This window comes from Phoenix dactylifera, unplaced genomic scaffold (genome assembly GCF_009389715.1).
Source record: "Phoenix dactylifera cultivar Barhee BC4 unplaced genomic scaffold, palm_55x_up_171113_PBpolish2nd_filt_p 002468F, whole genome shotgun sequence".
NCBI classification, from domain to species: domain Eukaryota; kingdom Viridiplantae; phylum Streptophyta; class Magnoliopsida; order Arecales; family Arecaceae; genus Phoenix; species Phoenix dactylifera.
Genome location: NW_024069675.1, coordinates 8,990 through 31,723, shown reverse-complemented (window position 1 = coordinate 31,723; position 22,734 = coordinate 8,990). Strand labels below are relative to the sequence as shown.

General features: G+C 40.9%; 1 protein-coding gene across 3 annotated transcripts; it reads left to right on the top strand.

The window, feature by feature from the left end:
- Positions 1-654: 654 nt before the first annotated feature.
- On the top strand, positions 655-20,580 carry LOC120109601 (DNA mismatch repair protein PMS1-like). 3 transcript variants are annotated; one of them, XM_039123358.1, is made up of 9 exons: positions 655-1,089; positions 1,440-2,633; positions 11,038-11,312; positions 11,427-11,553; positions 16,680-16,748; positions 16,948-17,021; positions 18,333-18,398; positions 19,162-19,262; positions 19,389-20,580. In XM_039123358.1, the coding sequence occupies exons 1-9, from the start codon at positions 670-672 to the stop codon at positions 19,586-19,588; spliced, it is 2,526 nt and encodes an 841-aa protein (XP_038979286.1). In that variant the 5' UTR covers positions 655-669; the 3' UTR covers positions 19,589-20,580. The 3 variants fall into 3 exon arrangements, with proteins under 3 accessions (XP_038979286.1, XP_038979284.1, XP_038979285.1); XM_039123356.1 differs by having other exon boundaries at positions 19,159-19,262; positions 19,389-20,018; XM_039123357.1 differs by having other exon boundaries at positions 11,041-11,312; positions 19,159-19,262; positions 19,389-19,805.
- Positions 20,581-22,734: the final 2,154 nt, after the last annotated feature.

Below are 22,734 nucleotides of genomic sequence, written 5' to 3'. Positions count from 1 at the left end.
AGCCCGAGCGCTTTCTTCTGACTTGGTTGGTCGGGGCCCGGGCAAGCCTCCATGCAGTGGAGTTGGCCCGATCCTTGGCCTTGACCGAGGTTGGCCTCGGTTGAGCCATCATGGATTTGGCTCGGCGGGCTGGGGATCTCATTAGAGTACTGATACTGAACTGTGTCAACAAAACACTTATTAGGTTCTTCGTTTTTTCATTTTTTTTAACTAGAAAAGGCTTTAACTTCTTTTATTTTATTTCAACTGCTGGGTGACATGCCCTGTCAGCGACCCATCAATCCTTTCTTGGAACAAAAAAGGAAACCAAGACCATAGCTATTTATAAGTCACAATTTAAGAAGAGCGAAGTGGAGTTTTAAATTAGTTGAATGTCATGTTAGGTCAAAATGTATTTAGGAATCTTGGTCTTCCTAGTCTAGTTCTTTTCCAAATAGTAGGAATTTTTTTGTTGTAGTCTTCTCATTCCTGTGCCTGCAATTACTTTGTGCACTATTCTCCAATATGGAAACTATCTGGGAAATGCCTTTTTTTTTCTTCTAATGGTTTCACATGCATTTTGAGGATGTCTTACATATTCTTTTATCTATAAATGCTTCATACTTCTCGAATGTTATGCATTTTGGCCACTGCTCCCTCATGTTTTCTTTCTCTGCAAAATAAGTTGTTATGCTTTTATTAATAATACAGCATTATAGTTCTTCTTGCACTTCTAGTAATTTCTTTGGTTGTGTTGGCAATAACTATTCTCTTGACTTGCTGCAGGCCCTTGCTCTTAAGCATCATACTTCCAAAATAGCAGATTTTTCTGATCTTCACACTTTAACAACATTTGGCTTCAGAGGAGAGGCACTAAGTTCCCTTTGTGCATTGGGGAAGTTGACTGTGGAAACAAGAACAAAAAATGAGCCGGTTGGCACACATTTGACATTTGATCATTCAGGTTTGGTAACAAATGAAAGGAAAACTGCACGTCAAGTTGGCACCACTGTGACTGTTGAGAAATTATTCTCCACTTTGCCCGTGCGAAGTAAGGAATTTAGTCGCAACATTCGGCGAGAATATGGAAAGCTTGTTTCTTTATTAAATGTGAGACAGCCTTTCTCCACACTACTATAGGAATCATTTCACTTGTTATTTTCATGAATTATATTTGTCAGTTTTGTAATTCCTCACTTAGTCTCAACCCATTGTACTTGGTTAACTATTACATGTCATTATGTTCTAAGGATCTTCTTCTTGGGTGGTTGTCTATTGTCTTATGTATTGCTTTCCCTGGTGGTTACTCTCCTTGCTGATATTTTCAGTATCATTCATTTATGCATATGCATATGCCCTAATTTCTACTTTTCTTTTCTTTTTTTCAAAAAAAAAGATTGTCGTTAATGCCTTCTCCGAAGTAATTAATTGGATCTAATTTTTTCTTCATGCTTTATCAGGCATATGCTATAATTGCTAAAGGAGTCCGATTACTTTGCACGAACTCGACTAGCAAAAGTTCAAAATCTGTGGTGCTAAAAACTCAAGGAAGCAGTTCAATAAAGGATAATATCATAACTGTCTTTGGTTTAAACACCTTCCAATGCTTAGCGCCTTTGAGTTTATGCATATCTGAAGGCTGCACCATCGAGGGCTTTCTTTCCAAGCCAGGATGTGGCAGTGGTCGTAATTTGGGAGACAGGCAGTTTTTTTATGTAAATAGGAGACCTGTTGATATGCCAAAGATCAGCAAACTTGTCAATGAATTATATAGACTCTCAAATGCCAAGCAATATCCCATTGCAATCTTGAATTTTATTGTACCAACTACATCTTATGATGTTAATGTAACTCCTGATAAGAGGAAAATTTTCTTTTCTGATGAGAACTCCCTTATGCTTTCTTTACGAGCAGCTATAGAAAGGATATATTCTCCTCATCAGTGCAGTTATTCTACCAACAACATTAGGGAGCGCGAGAAAGAGGCAGATATCATTGACTCGGATGTTCATCATAATGATGAGGAGCCCTTGGCAACACCCGAATCTCCTAAAGGTGGTGGGCTCGCGGAAATCTCATCTTGTCAAGAATTGGTTGTGGATGATTACTCACCAAAGACACCGCAAGTGCAGAGTCAGGATTTCCATGAGAAACTGGGAACTGTTCAAGGTGACAGAAGCTCTCAACAAAAGGAATTGACTCTTAATGCGTGTGAGATCAACAAATCTGAAAGTCTTTCTGCCTACCAGTATAAGCAATCTAGTAGCTCTGCCAAATCAACTGCGAAAATTGATGGGAAGAGTGCAAATCACCCAAGATTAATGAAGAAAGACAAAGTTTCTCATTCAAATCTTGTACAATCTTCACTTACAAACTTTGTGACTCCAAGTAAGAGGAAGCATGAAAATAGATGCAGTGTGTTGTCTGAAATGCCCGTTCTGAGAAATGAAAATATTTCTTGTCAAGTCAGAAAAATAAGTTCAGAAATGCATGCTTCAGTCTCAAGATCCCATACATGTAATGATCAAGGGGATAATTCTCCTGAAGCCAGCACAGAAACATTAGAGGAGCACCATGTATCATTGAATATCTCTAACAGAGAGGAGATTTCCCTTTCTGGTAAATATGACATGCGTGATGGAGGATCTAGTGGGGTATGTAAACTTTTTTTTAATACTTCATTCACCTTTGCCAGATATTCATTCATTTTATGTTGTAAATTGCTTTCGTCAGCATAGACTAGTAATGTAGTTGAAGCGGCTCCTAGTCCTACTGCATTGTGCTTTCCTTGGTGAGCTGTACTCAGAGGATTAGTTTGTTGTCATTATTGAGCCACATTTAGAAACTTATTATTGGTAAGGACTTAGAAGTCTTCAGATAATCACATCCTGCAGTGTATTTTCATAATGCCAAGGTTGAAGCAAGGTTTTAAATATTGAACCGTATTAGGCAATACAGGGCGTACTGCAAGGTCCGCCGAACCGGTACTGGTAGGCGTTCTGGACTGGTTTAGTACTGGTTCGTACTGATGCCGAACCGGTGTGCTGCCCAGTGCACGCAGGCGCGCGCCAATGCTGTTCCCTGCGGTCCCGCATGGTTCGCACCAGGAACCGCTCGGTTCCGGCGCCGGAACCGTTTTCCACCGTCGTATCGTACCGGTCAGGGACCAGACCGGTCCGGTAACAACCTAATAGAATACCAATATCATAATGAAGGCTTGATGTTTTCTATACAGTCATATGGTACTATTTTCTTTGATGATTCCAAAAATATACCATGAGTCAACATAGGAGCATATTATCCTAATAAGGGACTAGTATCACGCTATATACCAAAATTCAAAGCATTAGTTGAAACCTGAAAGTGTTGTCTAAGCATACTCTTCAACACATCTACACTGTATTTGCTAATTCTTGCATGTGTGTAATGAGATTTTATGCAGGCTCTTGCCAACAATGCATTGGGAACCTACTCTTCTTAATATTAGACCTTCAATTGTGCCTTCATGACCGACGACTTTTTTGGTATTGAGCTGCTTATAGTTCGCTATCTCGGTACCGGATTCCGTATTGGTGTCATCTTATAGTGTTGGTACGTAGTACAGTACAAGACGGCAAAACATATCGAGTGTCAGTATGGTATGAGACTATATACCAATTTGGTACCGATATGGTACGATACTAACCAGTACAACAAACTTTGGAGCTGTTTGCATACCCTACTTGATACCTTTTTATGGGCATTCTTATCTATTTGACGATCATTTAACTTCATTGCATATGAGATGGTGAGCCTATTTGTTAATGCTCCTCCATATGTTCTTAATGCGGCTATCCTGCTATTTTTTTATATTTTAGATTTTGCTAATACACTACATACCACATGGACCCACAGATAGTTCAAACTTTGGGTATTTGGGGCATGCTAGGTACCAATACTGCATTAGTTAGATGAGAGACGCCTGATAGAGACTAAGTCCTCAACCTTTATTTGAAACTTGAAAGTATGCTAAAGGCATATTATGACACAATAGCACAACTCATTTGAGGTTTGATTGCTTTGTGGTGATAAGTGGATGCGTTTTCAACATTCAGATAAGAATTTTAATGATACTAAATAAATACAGTATCTTAAAAATATATTAAAGATGAAACATTGTTGGTTAGTAGCAAGTCCTGAACTAGCATGTTTTTTTTGCTTTGGCTGGTTCGTCATATAATGCGTGTATGAATACACTTAATAAAATCAGAAGATACAAGCTCACGGAGTGCCCGAGGCAACTCTTCCTCTCCTGACCACAAGGTATGCTCTGAATGGTTAGCCACGTAAGCAGCCATTTAGTCGGCAGCCCTGTTGGCTTCTCTAAATACATGCTTGGCCTGAAAGGCCACACCCTGCCTTGTCATCATCCAGATGTCCCGGAGCAAGGGGTGGTCCGAGCTCACATCCCTCGGACCCCCTTGGATCCATCTGTCACCATGGCCAAGTCGCCCTTCAGGATTACCGAGCTGGCCTGTAGCACTCGCCTCACATGTCGAAAGTCTGCCCAGGTAGCCCTCAACCCCGCCCCGGGAACTGAAGTGTTGAATAATTGGCAGCCGCCCGCTGCCACCATCCTGAAGTACGGATCTCGTATGACAAAATCCGCACCTCTCCTCATACCTCCATCCAAAACAGATCCGTCGAAGTTGACCTTGAGGAAGCTCGGAGGTGGAGGCTCCCAAGTGAAGAACACCATCTGAGGGGCTACCTGAGCAAAAGGGGAACCCCAGGTGTTCCGAGCTATCAAAGGTCCATCAGAAGAGAACGGATGACTGATCTCCGCCGTCTGCACTCGGGCATACTCCGCCACAAACCGCAATGACATCCTGCGCTCGTCAAAGATACGAGCATTTCTTGCCAGCCAAATCTGATAGCTGTGCAAGTCGCTCTAACGGCCTTCTGACGTGTCAGTGGACTATCCGACTACTGACGAATCACCTGTAAGAGCTGCACTCTCTGAGTCTCTGACTCTAGGCCTCCCGCGGCGTTCTTGCCCACTGCTACGTCAACTTTGCCCATGTACACTGAAATAGCACATGGTCCACCGTTTCGTCAACACCACACCTCTCGCAGTCGAGGAGAATCCTCAAACCACGTCTACTCAGCACCGCGTTCGTCGGCAGGCGATCCCAGATCCCCTTCCATAAGAAGAGCGCTACTTTCAGGTGAAGCCCGAACCTCCAGATCCAAGTGCAGTCCGGCCTTGGCTCATTCTCCTGCTAGATAACTCGGGTGAGATCCCCCAACCTAGCACTGGGCCTGCATGAGGTACCCCAAACCCGGATGTCTGGTCCCGCACAGGACAGGACCGAGAGGGACCAGACCCTTTCGGCAAGATGCACCCCAAACAACTGTCATAGCCTGGTCTTGTTCCACTCTGCCCCTCCTGGTACTAGGAGGTCACACACCTGCAGCCCCTCTGCTCCTGCAGCATCAACCATGGTCGGCCAGCGCCTCAAGGAAAGAGCATCCATCCACGAGTTACCGGCCACATCGATACTGCGCCCATCACCTATCAGCCATTTGGTGTTCGCCGAAGCGGTTGACAGGTACCTCCCAATCTCCTGCCACAAGAAAGAAACTCTGCGATCACTCAGTGCCATCCCCGCCGAGCCCCACGACTATAGCTGGCTGCCATCACCTGGTTCCAAAGCTTCCGTGGCTCTAACATAAACTGAACTGCATGACGAGCAAAGAAAGCCTCACGTCTCTCTAGAAGAGACTGCACCTCCAGATCGCCCTCTGGGAGGGAGGAAGCAGACGCTCTCACTGGCCACCAAGTGCACCCTATGGCCCCCTCTGTATGACCCCCACAGAAAGCTCCGAAGAAGCCGCTCTATCCTCATCAGAATCGTCTTTGATACCACAGTGTTGGCTATAAGATAGACTGGCATGGATCTCAGCACTGATCTGACCAGTGTCAACTTGCCCATCATGGAGAGGGAGGCAGCCCTCCAACCCTCCAACCTGCTTTGGATGCGCTGTAGCAAACCAGAACGCTCTGCCACCTGTAGTCTCCTGTCTGAGATGGCAGATAGCTCTAGATCCCCTCCTGCTCTGGCATCTGCAGTATCCTCTGGATCTTCCATCTGACTTTGCTCTACATGCTACAGCTGAAATAAATTGTTGACTTCTGGAAGTTCACCTTCTGCCCAGACGCCGTGCAGTAATCCGCCAATACCCTACTGAGGACCCGTGCATCAGAAGCCCGCACCCTGGCGAAAAGAAGACAGTCATCAGCGAAAAGTAAATGGGACATGGGTCGAGCCCCTGGAGCTGGAACCTAGGCTTCCAGCTTCCGACTGGCACACAACCTGCAAAGCACGAGACAAACCATCAAAACAAATAATAATAAAGGATATCCCTGTCGAAGCCCCATGGTGGACTCGAAGAAAGATGACGGCGTGCCATTGACCAAGATAGAGAACTTAGGCCTTCGGACGCATCCTAAAACTAGGGGTGGCAAAATATGACCCGACCCGCCAACCCGACCCGTGTTCGACCCGCCATAAACAGGTTTGGGTTTGGCCTAAACGGATTCGGGTCGTAAACAGGTCGACCCGTTTAACCTGTTTATTAATTGGGTCGGATACGGGTTTTAGATATCGGACCCGTTTAACCCGTGTAACCTGTTTAACTGTTGGGCTGATAGATAAGGGCCACAATCCACAAAGCCGAGGGCCGACCCAACTCCCCGCCTCAGCCCATTTTCTTTGCCTCGGCCCAACTCCCCGCTCGGCCCAATCTCAACGCGAGGGCCACCAGCCGTCCACTGGCTTCACTGCTCCACGCATCCACCGTCCGCGACTTTAGATGGATCTTTTAATTGAGACTTCTCCCGTTCTCCGTTGTTAGGGTGAGGACTGAGGAGTGAGGACTTAGGGTTTGTGCGCCGGCGCCGCCCGAGCTCTATTCCCTCCCTCAGCGTCCCTCTCGAGTGTCTTCCCTCCCAAGCCCTCTCCTCTCCAGCTTTCCTCCGGAGTCCGGACTCTTCGCCTCTCCAATGTTTTTGTTTATTTGCTCGCTGGGAGGTGGTCAGGTGGGAGTGAAGCGGCTCTTCGGTTCCCGGCTCTTCGAGTCCGTCCCCGGGAGCTCCTTCCCGGGGTCTTCCTGGTCCGTCGCTGACGGTGAGGTTGAGCGCCGCGAGTGGAACCGCGAGCGCGGCGCCGGCTCCGACCGCGACGACAACCCCTGCTCCTCCGCTTTCGTCGAGAGCGGATTCTTCGCGAAGAAGCTCAAGGGCGCGAGGGATACCAAGAAGGATCAGTTTGAAGACGATCTCGACGAGCCGGATGACTGCGAGGATGGCGACGGCAGCGGCGGAGGCGGGGAGGATGTCAGGGATGATGGGGATATAGAGGAGAGGGAGATCAGGTCTTCCATCGGGATGGATCCAACCCTAGATAACGAGGTTCGCTTCTCTGTACTTTTGATGTTTTCCCTTTCTTAGAAATCCCTTGACCTGGCGTTGCAATGAATGCTTCTAATTGGAGGGTGGGACGGTCGGGCAGCCCACAGAAAATTCCCCAATCCCCTCACGACTCACCCTCACTCCCACAAACCTTCTCCCCCTCCCTCCCTCCCTCGCTTCTTCGTTTGCCGTTTGCGGAAGGATGGGATCATGGAGGAAGACAGAGTAGGGCCGGCTGCGAGTGACATTTTGAATCGGTGGTTCTCCACCGTGGAGGGATTTGAAATTTGGGAGGAAGAGATTAGGGGCCCTACTCTGGCTGTGAATCTGTGATCTAATCCCTAATTTAGGGCGCCATTAGGGCTGGCTGTGAGCCTGTGAATCTGTGATCATTGCTGTCCCAATTTTTTTTTTTAATTAAACGGGTTAAACGGGTCGGGTCGGGTTACCCGTTTAATAAACAGGTCAGGTTCAGGTTGCAATTTTCTGACCTGTTTATTAAACAGGTCGGGTTCAGGTTTACAATTTTATGACCTGATCTGCATCTGACCCGACCCGTTTATGTCTGACCCGACCCGATTGCCACCCCTACCTAAAACCCATCCAATCCATATCCTATGGAAACCAAAGCTCTCCAACGCTTGCCTTAGAAAACTCCACCTGATATTATCGTAAGCTCTCTTCATATCCAGCTTGACTGCCATCAGGCTTCGCCTCTTCGGTGCCCGTTGAAGATCCTACATCATTTCCTAGGCCAACATGACGTCGTGAGAAATGTTTCTACCAGCCACAAAAGCCCCTTGCTCCTGGCTGATAATGTCGGGCAACAAGGGCTTCATCCTGCCCACCATTATCCTTGCCATCCTTGCCACAACTTTGTATAAGGTTGCCACAACTTCTATATCAGCATAATGAAGGTGGCCTTCCAGTTCTCGGGCATTGTTGCCCGAGCTAAGAAGCACAGAATAGCCTCCATAACTGCTCCCCGTATGATGCCCCAATATTTTTGAAAGAAAAGAGGGGGGAACTTGTCAGGTCCAGGGGCCTCTATCCTATGCCAGAGCCCAGACCTGCCTTCTGCACCTCCCTTTCTGACACTGGCCGAACGAGGGTTGCATTATCATTGGCACCAATTCCAACATCTACCGTCGGGAGTTGGCTTACATCACCAGAGCCCCCATCCTCCGTCCATCGGGAGCAGAAGAAGTCAAGCAAGACCTATCTGATGGCCGGCTCTCCCTCCACCCGCTGGCCCGACCTGTCTCGCAGGGAGTGGATCATGCTCCGCTGCTTCCTGATAACCGTCGATCGATGAAAAAATCTGGTATTGCGATCTCCCTCGCTTACCCACTGAATCCGAGACTTCTGTTGCCAGAAGATCTCATGCTGTCGCAGCAATGAGTGGTGAGTGGCAAGGAGCCCCCGAAGGTCGACCATATCAGCCTTCGGGAACTAGCATTTTTTGATTTGTCTAACAAAAACTATGGAAAAGTTTAAGATAGATCGAGATATTCGGGAGAGAAAAAATAATAAGCCACCTAAACGAGAAAATAACCAAGTAACTTCTTAGGTTTGACCGTATTCATGTGTATTTTGATTTGTAAATTTTGTGCAGTTTTATGGCGTACTGAAGTATGGGCAGGTATTAAAAAATGCATACCGATCTTGATGAATATCAACATGCATGCACTGTATAGTTTTGGCATGGTATACATCAAACCAAGATTCGTCGTACCAATTTGTAGCGACCACACCGTACTGTACCACTAAGGTACCATCATGGCACCTCTGTTCGGTAGATGAGTCAAAGTAGTATGTATCGGTCCAAACTAAGGTTCACTGTACCGGTACTGGACCTCGTACTGGTGTCACACTAGCATAGTATCGGTACGATACGGTACGCGGTATGTCTGGCATACCGACACTCGGTATGCTATCGATACCGATACCGGTACGGTACGGTACATCCGATAATGTTCAGTTTGGTACGGTACAGCATATCATGGTCCAAACCGAGTGAAACCACCCCATACCGTTTGGTACCACCTGAAGCAGGATGCGTAGTATACCATACGGACCCATATTGCCCGATTTCAGGTGGTACCATGATAAAAATAAGAAAAAGGGATCGGAAGCTATCTCGACAAGAGGTGCGTGTTGTACTATAATGGTTCCAAGATGCCGAACCGGAAATGTGCGAGGACGGCACTCAATACTAAGATTGCGGACTTTGTATCAGACCATATCAACTTTTATGCCCTTGCTGATAACTCATCAAAATACCAAGCTTCTTATTGACAGTAGAAGACAATACAGTTGAGATGGGAACTTGTAAATAATTTAATAGAAAATGGCATGAAGAACTAGCTGGTCCTCTATATGAATAGAGATGGCATACATTGTCCAAGAGAAACTTTCATTCTTTTACTATAGCCACAAATAAAAGTCATGCTGTCACAATGTTCATGTATAATGGAATACGAAAGAAATAGAAACACAGCCTCAGTTCTGGTTGGATCATTTGTAAGTAAACTGTTCTATAGTATCTGCTACCTCCTCTGCTATATAAACCTAGAAAAGACTTAAGCCTGGTGACATTTCGTATCACTTCGCCAGAAAACCATGAAGCACTTAGGTTATACATCCTAGAGAACAGAACTCTAAAAGAAGTAGACTCCCTCCAAAAACTTAACACGAGTGCGAGAATGTGCCCTGAATCTCAGAGATCTCTTCATTGCCCAAGAATTGCAGCAGAGCTCAGTTAATATCCCGATCCCCTTTGGTAAAGGCCTTCAAAGGCTCTTGGTTTAACCCCATTTTGTAATAAATTAAACCCCTGTACATGGCCTAAACTATTCATCTCCATTTCTCTAGTAAGATTGCATAAGTATTTCCTGTTTTCCTGGTAAATAGGCATTTGATCAAGAGAGGACTTATCTAATCTATTTCACTTAAAAGGAAAGCTAATCATTGTTTTCTGCTACTATTTTTTCCACTCTTTCACTAATTTCTTTGGAAATTGTGAAATAAGAACTTTGGAATAGCATCATAGTAAGAAAATATATCTTAGGAGGATTTCTGCAGAAATTGGTGGAATGGCATGTGCACCATTTAGGACTTGTAAACATTACCGTTACTAGTTATCTCCTGTCATTTGTCATGTTTTGCATTTCTGGCTTTGCACAGGAATATTTATTGGCGGACTATTGGTCATGCATATATAGATTTTCACAAAGGATTAGATTGATATGTGAATATGACATACCAACTAATGTACGATAATTTATAGTATATGAGAATCTTAGCATATGCGAGCCCAACCATTGTTACTCTAAATGCATTCCGAACCCATATGATTCAGAGTAGACTGCATTCTAGTTAACATTCATTTCTAAGTGAGGACAGTTTAGCAAAAATTTGGCATGAGATTGCACTATTAACTAGCAAAAGTAGACTCAATTTAGGGATGCTCTGAAGCAAACTTATTTATTTTGATCACTTCCTATATATTTTGCAGTGGTACTGTATCTTCTTTTTCTTTTTCTTCCATATTGGTAGCATAATTGTTTGTAAAGCTGCACTGAACGCAATGTTACAATCCCCAGCAGAATTCAGGATTACAGGATACTCCATTGCTTGCTCAAGCAAACTCTGAATCTTCACCTGACAAAGATTTGGAAATAAAGTCAGCAAACCTTTCAGGCTTTCCTTCAGAGCTTGAATCACAACACAAAATTAATGACACTTTAAAACCTTGTTCCCTTATGACTACGTCTTCATATTTGCAATTTAATATCAATGATCTTAGAAGAAGAAGGCAACAGAGGCTCTCAAGATTATGTTCAAACAATTCATCAGATGATGGAAAGAGGATTGCAAGGTAATTGAACAATCTATCCTTTACATTATATAGAGTTAGAAAACTACCTATATCATCTTTATGTCCAGCTACGACTTTTTTCCTATTGTTTTTACTTGATTTGCCTTGCCTTAGGTGTTATACTGCTGCAACACTTGCAAATTCTCAACCAGAAAATGATGAGGGAAAAGCATGCTCTTTAGCGGCAGCTATTGTTGAGTTCGAGAGATTTTTCAGAAAAGAAGATTTTGGACGCATGAAGGTAGTCACATACACTCAGTCTTGACAATTGTTGTCATAGACCATATCCTACTTAGATGAATAACATTGAGTGTTTATGATTGTTGGGAACCCTAGTGGTCGCATACATATATTTTTAAAAATTTTATAGCAGAAGTATGAATTAAACTATTTAATTCCTATGCATGCTAGAGATCATATCTCTACAACAAAAATAGATCCAGGACTTTAAACATTTATCCTAAATAAGTATGCAGGATTCTATGTCTAATATGTAGTCATGCAGAATTTCGGCAACCTAGTTGATTTCTAATCCTAATTTCTAATGAGATCATATCTAATACCTTTTTTCTTTGAGGACTTTGATGATGCCTTGATCACCTTATGTAGCCGCACACGCGTCCGGCCTCTACGGATAGTCCACGCGAAGCTCTAGGATGATCCACAACTGCAGGAGTGCTAGCTCACGTAGAGGTGCTGCAGTGGCTGAACTTTTCTCCCTCGAAGCACTCAACTTTTGATTCTTCTTCGAGAGGATGAAGAATGGAGATGAAGGAGAAGGAGGAGAGAGGGCGGCTGGCTCTCAGAATTTGTTCAGAATTCAGAACCCTTTCTAAAGACCATGTCTTTCAAACCCTAGGCATGGGGGTCTTTTTATAGCCAAAAGACCCCCCATGCCTCACACCTATTTTAGCCAACGAATTTGGCTGATAAAATTTTCAAAAAATTCTAGTGAATCGGCAGCTAAGAGGTGAACAAATCCTCTTTTAATTTTGCGCCATGAATCCCTAAAAATTAGGGGGTTCATGTGCCCCAAACTTTAGCCGCACGCCACCCTGCTTCATGCGCCACGCTGTCCCTATAAATTAAGGATTTGATTCCAATCTTTTTAGGAAGATTTGAAGCGCCATATTTTTTTGAAAAATAGCCCCACGCCTCCTCTTTCCTTACGCCAAAAATAAAGAGGAAAGGCGCCACTAATTTTAGGGATAAGGATGAGGTGTCTTTCTTCTTCAAGAAAGAAAGTTAGGGTCCTAAAATTTAGGGATTCTTCTTATCAATTTCTGTATTTTTGAACTTAGAATCCTTATCAAATAAGGACTTTTAAAAGGCTCGGGTCAAGCCCAATCCAATTGGGTCGAGCCTAATCAACTCGGATCGAAGCCAATCCAATTAGGTCAAACCCTGAATCAATTGAGTTCATTAGCAATCTAATTGCTAATTAATCCTTCAATAATTCAATAATTATTTTACTGCAACTTTTTCTTTGGGTAATTTGTCAATCGAATTGACCGATGTGCCCCTGGACGATTCTTAATCGTCGATCAGCCATTTGATCAACCTAGAAACTTCTATGCGTGTGACCCCATAGGTTTGAACCTAAGCCGGTAGCACAAGATCGACTTCCTGTACTAATCGAAGTGACCATCTAACAATGGTACTCGACGTCCGGATAGGCTGAATAATTATAAAGTAATATTATGAAATTCTTGGACTATGGTTACCGTATAATTAATTCTTATGACTTCAAATGCCTAGGATGACTTTAGAGTTCTGTCAACTCTTTAATCAGTGCATCCAAAATGTGTTTCAACTTTACAAATTCCGTGACTCCTCACAAAGATTACCCTGGCCAAGGTTTTGCTAAATTGAACACAAAAGCATTATTTTCTATCTCCAGGAGGGGTCAATTCCATCTTGACTCACGCATCGACTTCGCAAGTACTTGGCTGCACCTAATAGCCTTCCATCACTGAATTAGAAATTCAGATAGTCCAGTACCAAAGTACAGTGAGTTGCTTGCAAGTCACCGTGGTGATCTCAGGTCTGAGGGATACTTATACCCATATCCACTCGGAACATCTCTTGACAGCAGAGCGTTCCGGAGCTGGTCACGTTCAGTGAAGTGTACTCCTATACTTTACCTGTGTGACATATCAGTATCTCTATACTCCTTGGTTAAGAGGACAACCAACGTATATGGCACACAACGACCTATTCTTGATAATGCTATTGTCTTAGTGATAGCATATCGTTTGGCCGCGAACTAGTTTAAGGACTTGTTGATAAATCCTCCTTTATCGTTTAATAGAGTCCTAAGGACTTCATTACATTACTTGAGTTCACGAAGATGCAAAATATGTAATGAAACATTTGCCAAATAACTTTTATTAATTTCATTAATTCATATACAATTCAATCATCAACAGGCTGACGATTGTCTTTCAGGACACAATTCCCAACAATGATGACCAGTTGACTACCATTCTAAGTTTTTGGGCATGGGAATCAGAATGGGCATGTTAATATTGCAAAATGCGCTTCCGGAGTTGAGATTTGTTTAATATCACAAAAACTAGTTTTCATAAAAACCATTAAGGTGTTGTATGTGATACTTTTGCTATAAAATATAGCAATTCCTAGCATCTCTTATCTATCAATAAATGTTCTGACATTTTGGCTGGAGGACCTGTGATGTAGGGAGTTGAGAAGGGTCAGAGAGAAAACAAAAGTTGTCACAGAGTTCCCATGTCTTTAATTTATTGGGAGTTTATGAATTAGATTTTGTTATGGTATCCCATATTTTGGATAATTGTTAGACTCTCCTGCATGATCACTCTGACCTTAACAATGATATTTTAGTTTAATATTATTCATCCAGACTTCCCATCTTTATATAGCGTTCTGAAGCATCCATTTTTCTGATTGAAAAACCATTATTTGCTGGAATCTGGAGGAGGAATAGAGAAAAGAATGACATGTTTTAGCATTGCTATAATAGATCAGCTCTTTTTAGGAAATTCAGGATTTCAACTATGGTAAGTTACATACACTACTTTAACCAGCCAAATTTTCAGTTGAGGTTTGGTTGCCCCAATTTGCTGACATTGTATATTCGAATTAAAGCATCTAACAAACACTTAGGTCCTCTTTGGATGCTGGAAGGTCTTATCGACTGATAAGAAATTCAAGCAGGGCATCAACTTTGAAATTACGACAGAAAGAAGATACTTGGAGGTGATTGGGGAGGCCAGAGGAGTAACTGATCCTATTTTTTAGAATTAGATAAATCACCTCATAGAAGTGATTAGTTATCCCAAAAGAACAGGGGTTGGTTAGCAACCACAGTAGCTCCTAAATCTTTCCACCATAGTGTCAGTCATGTTTTAAAAAGAGAGAGGCTCCGTTAGAAGATCTATCAGAGTGATAAGATCTTCTAACATCTGATCAGATCTTCCAACATCCGAATCAGCCCTTAATGACTTATATATCCATTTTTTTAAAAAAAATTGGTGTTTACTGTTAGCTGATTGTTTATTTTAATTCTATTTTGGCAGTCCATCTTAATTACCTTAAAATGCTTGTTTGACTAATCAGACTCTGGGCATTTGTTATATATATATATATGGGTGGTTATACCCTTTTCTTTCTTTTGGAATGTTTGAGGGTGCAAGTCTAGTTCCATAAAAAAGAAGAGGGTGTGAGTATATGTTTTAATGCTTTTTCAGGTTATAAATGAACAAAAATTTTAAGCATTGTATATTGTGTTTGTATCCATTAATAATTTGCATTATATCATGTTCTTCAATCCAAGGTCTTGTGCACATTGACACTTGAAACATGCAGCATTTAAATGGACACTTCATAGGAAAGTGGAGATTGATGTAAAGCTTCAATTTTCCCCTTATCTTGACTATTTTGGATTGGTTTTTAGTGAAAGAACTGACATTTTAGGCTTTACTTATGATACTTCTCTAATACCATATGGATCCTTATTTATGCATCGCCATAGAGAATATATAATGCTAGACCAAAAATTATCAATAAAATAAAATATTCAAGAAACTGAATCTTACAAGAAGATGCTCTTTTTTTTGGCACGCTTTATAAGTTTAATTATATCCTATGCCTCACCATATCCTTGGTAATGTTTTTGTCAGTTTGATGATGGTTAGAGCAATTAACTAATACAACATTAATACATGTTGATAATTGAACTCAAAATTAGGTAGTTATTTATTATGCTGGTGGCACCACAACTCAATATTTAAGAATTCAGATATGATGTGGATTAATACTTTTAACTGTGTGCCAGCATCTCATAAGCCCATACAGAGGTGCAGCCCAAATAGAGTGACTTTTTGGACGACTATTAGAGAAATAGAGACTTGGAAACCAGTAGAATATTTGTTGCAGCTTGAAAACACATTGTGGGGGTCTAGGCAGTGATGTGGGAGTACCTAGGTCACTGTGGGTGTTTTTGGTCATTTTGATTTTTGAAGTGTTATGGTTAAATTCTTGCAAGTTCAGGGTTAATGTAAGCATATTTTGGAGGAAGGATTGAATAGATTCTGTTGCACACCTGTTGCATGTGGGTTGGCATGCGATGGTACTATCTATCAGATGGCAACATGTAGTATATGCTAGTCGCAAGCCTGGTAATATGCAATGTTCATAATTAAAAGAAAGGGTCTGTGCCAGGGAGAACAAATCATGAAGTAGGACAGTACGATACAGCATTATGGACCCAATTACCATGCCATAACTGGCCAGCATGATTTGTACAACACTACATTATAAAATGAAACATGCCAACACCTAAATCCTAGATTTAGAGTCTTATCATTTTCATTCTTACTACATGGTTGAGCTGGTTTTTCTCAACAGGGTTATATTCTTTCATATAGAAAATATTTTGCAGAGAAAACTTAATTATTTGCTCAACGTCATTACCATTTCCCAATAAAAGATAAGGTTGATTACTGAGCAGAACTCAAAGATGAGAAGGATCAATGGACTGAACTGCTTTTACAGCTGGTTGTTAGTATGACGTCAACCCCCTGGAAATTCTCATCAAATTCCCAGCGAAGGCAAATCTAGGCAAAAGGAGGCCTTATATGCTACATGGCAGATGGGAAGACCTACCTGATTATCTGTTAAAACTAAGAGTTGATAGATGGATTTTTTCTTTATCTTAGTGCAATTGAGTGATGCTTGTAGGTGATCAGAGATACCTATACCCTCATCTCTTCCTTTGTTTTATTCTTCTTTCTTCTCTTTACATGTTCATTACTCTTGCTTTAGTTTTAATTACTCAGTTTATCTGGGCTTTGATTTTTTTCCTTTTAATATGAGGACATGTTTCAGGTTGTTGGGCAGTTCAATCTTGGATTTATTATTGGAAAGTTAGACGATGACTTATTTATTGTAGATCAGGTGATGTCTTTTCTTTGACATCAAAGTACTTTCTTGAACCACTCATATTGTGCACATGCAAACATTGTTAATGAATAATGTGTGACTCGAATCCGAAAGTCCTAATTACGACCATTTTCATGGCATGGTAATTAGATTATGCTATGTGCATCGAATTTGAACTGACAGTTTCACAACCTTTTGCTCTCATTATCTACAGCATGCTGCAGATGAAAAATGTAATTTCGAGCAACTCTCACAATCAACCACCTTGAACCTACAGCCCCTACTTCAGTGAGTATGGAGATAATCATTTTGATACGTTATGTGATTCTTTTGTGATAAAAGTGCAAATTTGTGATATTCATAAGAAACTGATAGCAGCTAAATAATTAACATGGGATCATCTCTTCAGAAACTAAGCATGCTTAGGTGTGATATCTTATTAAGGGAAACCACTATAACAAGCCATCCTATGCTTCCTATGTGTTCTCCACAATAAAAGATGTATATGATTACTAAAGTATCTAGGCTGTGGTTTTATTAGGAATGTAACAATTACCAGGGAAAGAAGTGTAGCATCAACTACTATGGTTTGCGAGGGACTTGCATATTCCGATATATTTTTTCTTAAATCAGGCCTATTACCTGAGCATCACCAAGTTAACTGTTGCCCATTATTGATCATTCAGTCACCCCTTGAGCCCTTTTGGACTACCAATAGTTTCCACAAAAACTTAAAAGCAGAATTTTCAAACCCCTACAATTGTTATGGTTGCCAAAAACATGCAATGTGTCCTACGTCCTGTGACAGGAGTCACCGGACAGTAAACCCCGGTTTTCCTAACCCTAAAGGTCGACCTAGTCATTTACATGCCATGTCTTAAACAGAATTTATTGGAGAGTCTACCTAACAACCATGATTTATCTTATAATAATTTACTGTTAAGTTTCCAGGTGCAGTTCAAAAGATTGGGATATGCATTCATTATTCTTTTGTTCAATACAAATTAAATTATGGAATATTTTAGTTGTTGGTTAGACTAAGATGTGCATAGGTTGTGGGTACCATGCTCTCTAGACATCTAGCACTAGAATGACATCATAGAAAGCAATACTAGAAAGAAAATTTAAGTTTTTATTTTTTAGTTAAAGAAAAATATAAACAGAAGGTGGTTTATAAGTATTTTTTGGTTTTTCAAGGAACTGGCATTTGGTTAGACAGAGGTGTAAGTTTTACAAAGATTAAAGAAAAGCAAGGCCTTTTTTCCCTTAAAAAGGGCTTTGAAATTTAACAAAAAAAAGCTTTAAAATGTAGTCTGTTTTCTTATTCCATTTCTTGCCTATTAATGGTGAAAGTGATGGTCATTGAAGCATCCATAACTGTTGGCTCATAAAATGCATGTATTTCTTAATCCTCAAAAACTTCAATTAAATACTTGTAACTTATATATGAAAAAATACTTGTAGTAGCACTGTTTTGTGTGTGTTTCCTTCTCAACTTGTAACCTGGTGGCAAGGGCAATGTTTTATCTAGTCAAATTTGTACTTGTTTATTTACGTCTTGACTCTTCTCTTTCTTTTGTAATGCATGTATATATTAAGGCCAATGAGGTTGGAATTATCACCAGAAGAGGAAGTAGTAGCTTCTATGCACATGGAAGTAATCAGGTATATATTTTGTTTCCACACTTCTTTATGTAATTCAAGGTAGGATCACTTTGTTAGTCTATTATAATTTATACTACGATGCTAGATACATCTTCAGAGAATTGCTATGCCATTTATCTTTGCTAGAGATAGAAAAGTTTTGTAGTTTTCTTATTTTATCATGGTTATTGCTGATAAAAAAAAGAGTTATCATAAATTAATGATATCCATATTAGCCTGGTTGTACTGTTTGGGCTCTTGTTCTTCTTTCATTTAAGATTCATTTTCACTGAGATTCTAAGAAGCCAATGCAGATTCAGTTAGCATTAGTTCTTTATAATTTTTATTATGTGGGGCCTAGATGCCATTTTGGGTGTTACTTCCTCTTCCACTTCATGTCACTTTAAACACTTGCTCAAGGGTCCCATGTTACGAGCATTAGGAGGTAGAACATAGAGAATGCATGCTTTGCCGTTAGAAACTGCATTTCTTTTAAAGGTGACTTTGATCTTGGCATACTTATTCCTTTCCCAAGAATACGTTACATGGTATGAACTACTACTTTTTACCTCTTCTTGAGTAGTATTACCTACAAAGTGTAGTTGTTTCTAACATCCTTCGGTTCTTTCAGCCCCATGAAAATTTTTATATGCAAAACTTTGTAAATTTGTTGAAGAGTCAAGATGTCCTGCTTTTCATTGCATTTATCAAATTTCAGCATTCTTAATTCGAGTCGTGTATCTATGGCGTTTGCACTTACAGTTTCTTTGCTTTTTATAAGGAGAAATGGGTTTGTTTTGATGGAGGATGCTCATGCCCCACCTGGCCATCGATTTCTAGTGAAGGCTGTTCCATTCAGTAAGAACATAACATTTGGAGCGGAAGGTAATCATGCTTGTAGATTTGAATTGGTCGTTCTGTAGTTACTGTATTTATATCCCAGAATTTAGGAGTATTCGAATAAAATGTACTATCTGGAGTTTTTGTTTTGTTTTGCTTTCTCTGACACAGACGTGAAGGATCTTATTTGTACCCTTGCTGATAGTCAAGAAGATTGCTCGATAATTGGCAGTTACAAAATGGACACTTCTGATTCTCTATGTCCATCAAGAGTTCGTGCTATGTTGGCTTCACGGGCTTGCCGGACATCTGTTATGATTGGTGATCCACTGACAAGAAAAGAGATGCAGCGGGTAACCAATAAGACTTAATGGACAACAAATTGGCATGTCTACATTAGTCCTAGTATATTTTATAAGTCATTTGAAAAATTGAACTTGTTACATTGACATATCTGAGAAATCGTTTAACTAAAACTTAATTCATTGCACATACATGCTAATAAAGTCCTGTGATAACCAAAAGCATTCTAAAGAATGTTCATGTTTTCCCCTTGTATAAGTAATAACAGAAATATCAATGCTTTTTAAAGTTCTTTTGATATATATTTCCATTTGTTTAATTAGCAGTGATATGATAACTACTTGATGATGCTGATGAATGGCATAATATTGACTGTGCTAGAGGACACTTTTTGGTGCAATTCCAGTGTTTAGACATTCATGGTGTTTTATGTTTGTCTGTTATTGCCTTTGTTTTTATGAGAGTTTCTGTATCTTTATTCTGTAAAAAAAATCTTTAGCATTATCTAAGGCATGAAAAATTTTTAATTGTCTATTAATCCTAAGGGAAAGGCCAGAGCCTATGTAGTAGATGATTGACCACCCTATGGAAATAGCTGGCATCTCGATCAATTCCAACGAGTTCAACTAATATAGAAATAGGATGAAAGTTTTGGACCCTGTTAACATTGTACTTGTGGAGCAGATCCTTTTCAGAAAGCCCATAGACCTTTTTTTTTGTGTGTGTACCGGCATCTCACTACAAACCATGAGAATGCCCAGAATAATCAAGCAAAACACGCTCTAGTGCCGCCGGCACTTGCTCCAAACCCCTCCATAGGACGGCCCCAGAGTGGTGTGCTGCGAATGTGGTGATCCAGTCCGCTGCACTGTTTGTCTCCCGAAAGACATGCATGGCTCGGAAGGAGTCCAACTCTCCCACAAGATAGCAGATATCATAGACAAGACCTCCCTGTAGACATGGCTTATCTGAAAATTTATGACTCGAATGAAGTACTTGTTCTTTATGCCTTCTGCCTTTCTGGTTTAGTTTTATTTTTTCACCAGAATATCTGAAATTAGCAACAAAAAGTTACTAATCGTGCCTCTCTCAGGTTACCTAGAAGCACATGTGGATTATTAGAATTTAGGGGATGTAGAGCAGATTTTTGTTAAACCTTGAGCAGTTTCTTGGAAACTTGCTTCATATAAGAAACTTGAGTATACTGGATGCTCTCACATTTTGAGAAATAAGAAACACTCTTATTACTCCCAAAAGATTGTGTAACTGACTGCTTGTCAAGAGCATGCCCTCCTTGTTCCAACCACAACAGTCCAGTTAATTCTCCATGTCTTGTTTTAAAAAAAAATGATGTTCCATCTTCTGAAACCAGTATTTCTATTGTTAATATATGAGAATCTCTATATTTCCATTATGTTTTCCTATCCCTTGGGTTTGGTAAACTAGTTGGAACTTATCAACCTAAAAGACACAACAATGGGGCATTGTTAGCTTAGTTTCAATCAAGAATCTCTAGGAGATTCCCATTTCAGTATTAATTTGTTCTGACTTTTTAATTGTTGGGAATTGTATATGTTTTATTAAAATGAATAAAATTTATTCTGGAATTTTTTCATTTATCACAAGTGTTTCATCTTCAATTTGAACTTCTGTGTATTGTGATAAAGTCCTTAGGACTAATTTAGTGGATAAAGGAGGTTTTTATCATTTAGTCCTTAAACCAGTTCATGACCAAATGATGAGCTATCAATTGGACGATAACTATGTCAAGTATAGGTCGTTGTGTGCCATTTAGTTGGTTGTCCTCTTAACCAGGAAGTGTAGAGACACTGTATGGCATACAGGTGAGATGTAGGAGTACATTATCACTGAACAGTGACTCACCTGCGGAGCACTCCACTGTCGGAAGTTAGCTCATAAAGCGTATGGGCATAAGCACCCCTTAAATCTGAGACTATCACAGTGACTTGCAAGCAACTCACTGTACTTAGGCACTAGACCTGAATTTTTAATTCAGAGATCGGAAGGATGCTGGGTGCAGTCAAGTACTCGCGAAGTCTGTGTATGAGTCAAGAAGGGATTGACCACTCCAGATTATAGGAGTTGATGTCTCGCTGTGTTTCAATTCAGTAAAACCTTGGCCAAGGTGAACCAAGTGATAGGTCACTTGATTTGATTATTTGAAATACATTATGGATGACCGGACCCAGAGGTTGACAGTCCACTCTGAGGTCATCTTGAGCATCAATGGTCATAGGGATGAATTATGCAGTAACCATACGTCTAGGTTCTTGAATGTTGCTGTGCATATTCGACCTATCTGGACGTCAGGTATCATTACTATATGGTCACCTCGATTAGTGCATGGAGTGGTCCATGTACTACCGGCTTAGTGTTCGAACCTATTGGAGTCACGCATATTAGTCAAGCTAAGTAGGAAGGTCTTGACCCAATTTAATTAAGAATTAAAATTGTGGGTCATTTGAAATTTGGTCCTGTCTATGTTCAGCTAGCACTGAACATGAGGTACATGCTAAATTTCATGGATGAACAACTAATTAAGTCTGTATTCAGGGTCGATCAAGTTTCAATTAATGTAATTAAACATGATCAAGACTCAATTGTTGAGATTGAGTTTGATTGGGTCTCAATTAGTGTAATTGGGCTCGATCACGATTTAATTGGGATTTAATTTCGTATTTGTTTTGATCTAAGTCGGACTTGGATCGAGCCAAGACTGGACCCAATTGAACCTCCCATGAGTCGGACTCATATGGAATTTTTTTCGGATCAAAAATCATTCAATTGGGCCATCAATTTGTTTAGAACTAAGTGAATCAATTTAGGCTAACCCATTTAATTGAACCGGCTGGCCCAATCCAATTTTTAATAACCTGTGGACCTATGGACCCGTGGACCAAAGCTCACATGGACCCTTAACTCTATTTTCCCCATGGACCCTTAAGGTTTCTTGTGAGCCGCGATGGAGAAAAGCCTGGGAGGAGAAAACAGAGCCTTATTCCTCCCGGCTTCGTCTCCACACCACGTCGCCATCCGAACTCCGTTCGACTTGCCGTCTGGACCGGAATGTCCAGTTTTTGAACCGGCTACATTCCGGTTCAATTTGATTTTTGAAATCCGGCTGTTATCGGATGGATTTACTGTTTTCCCCACGTTTGTTTTTGAAACGAACGTTATGAATTCATAACGTATG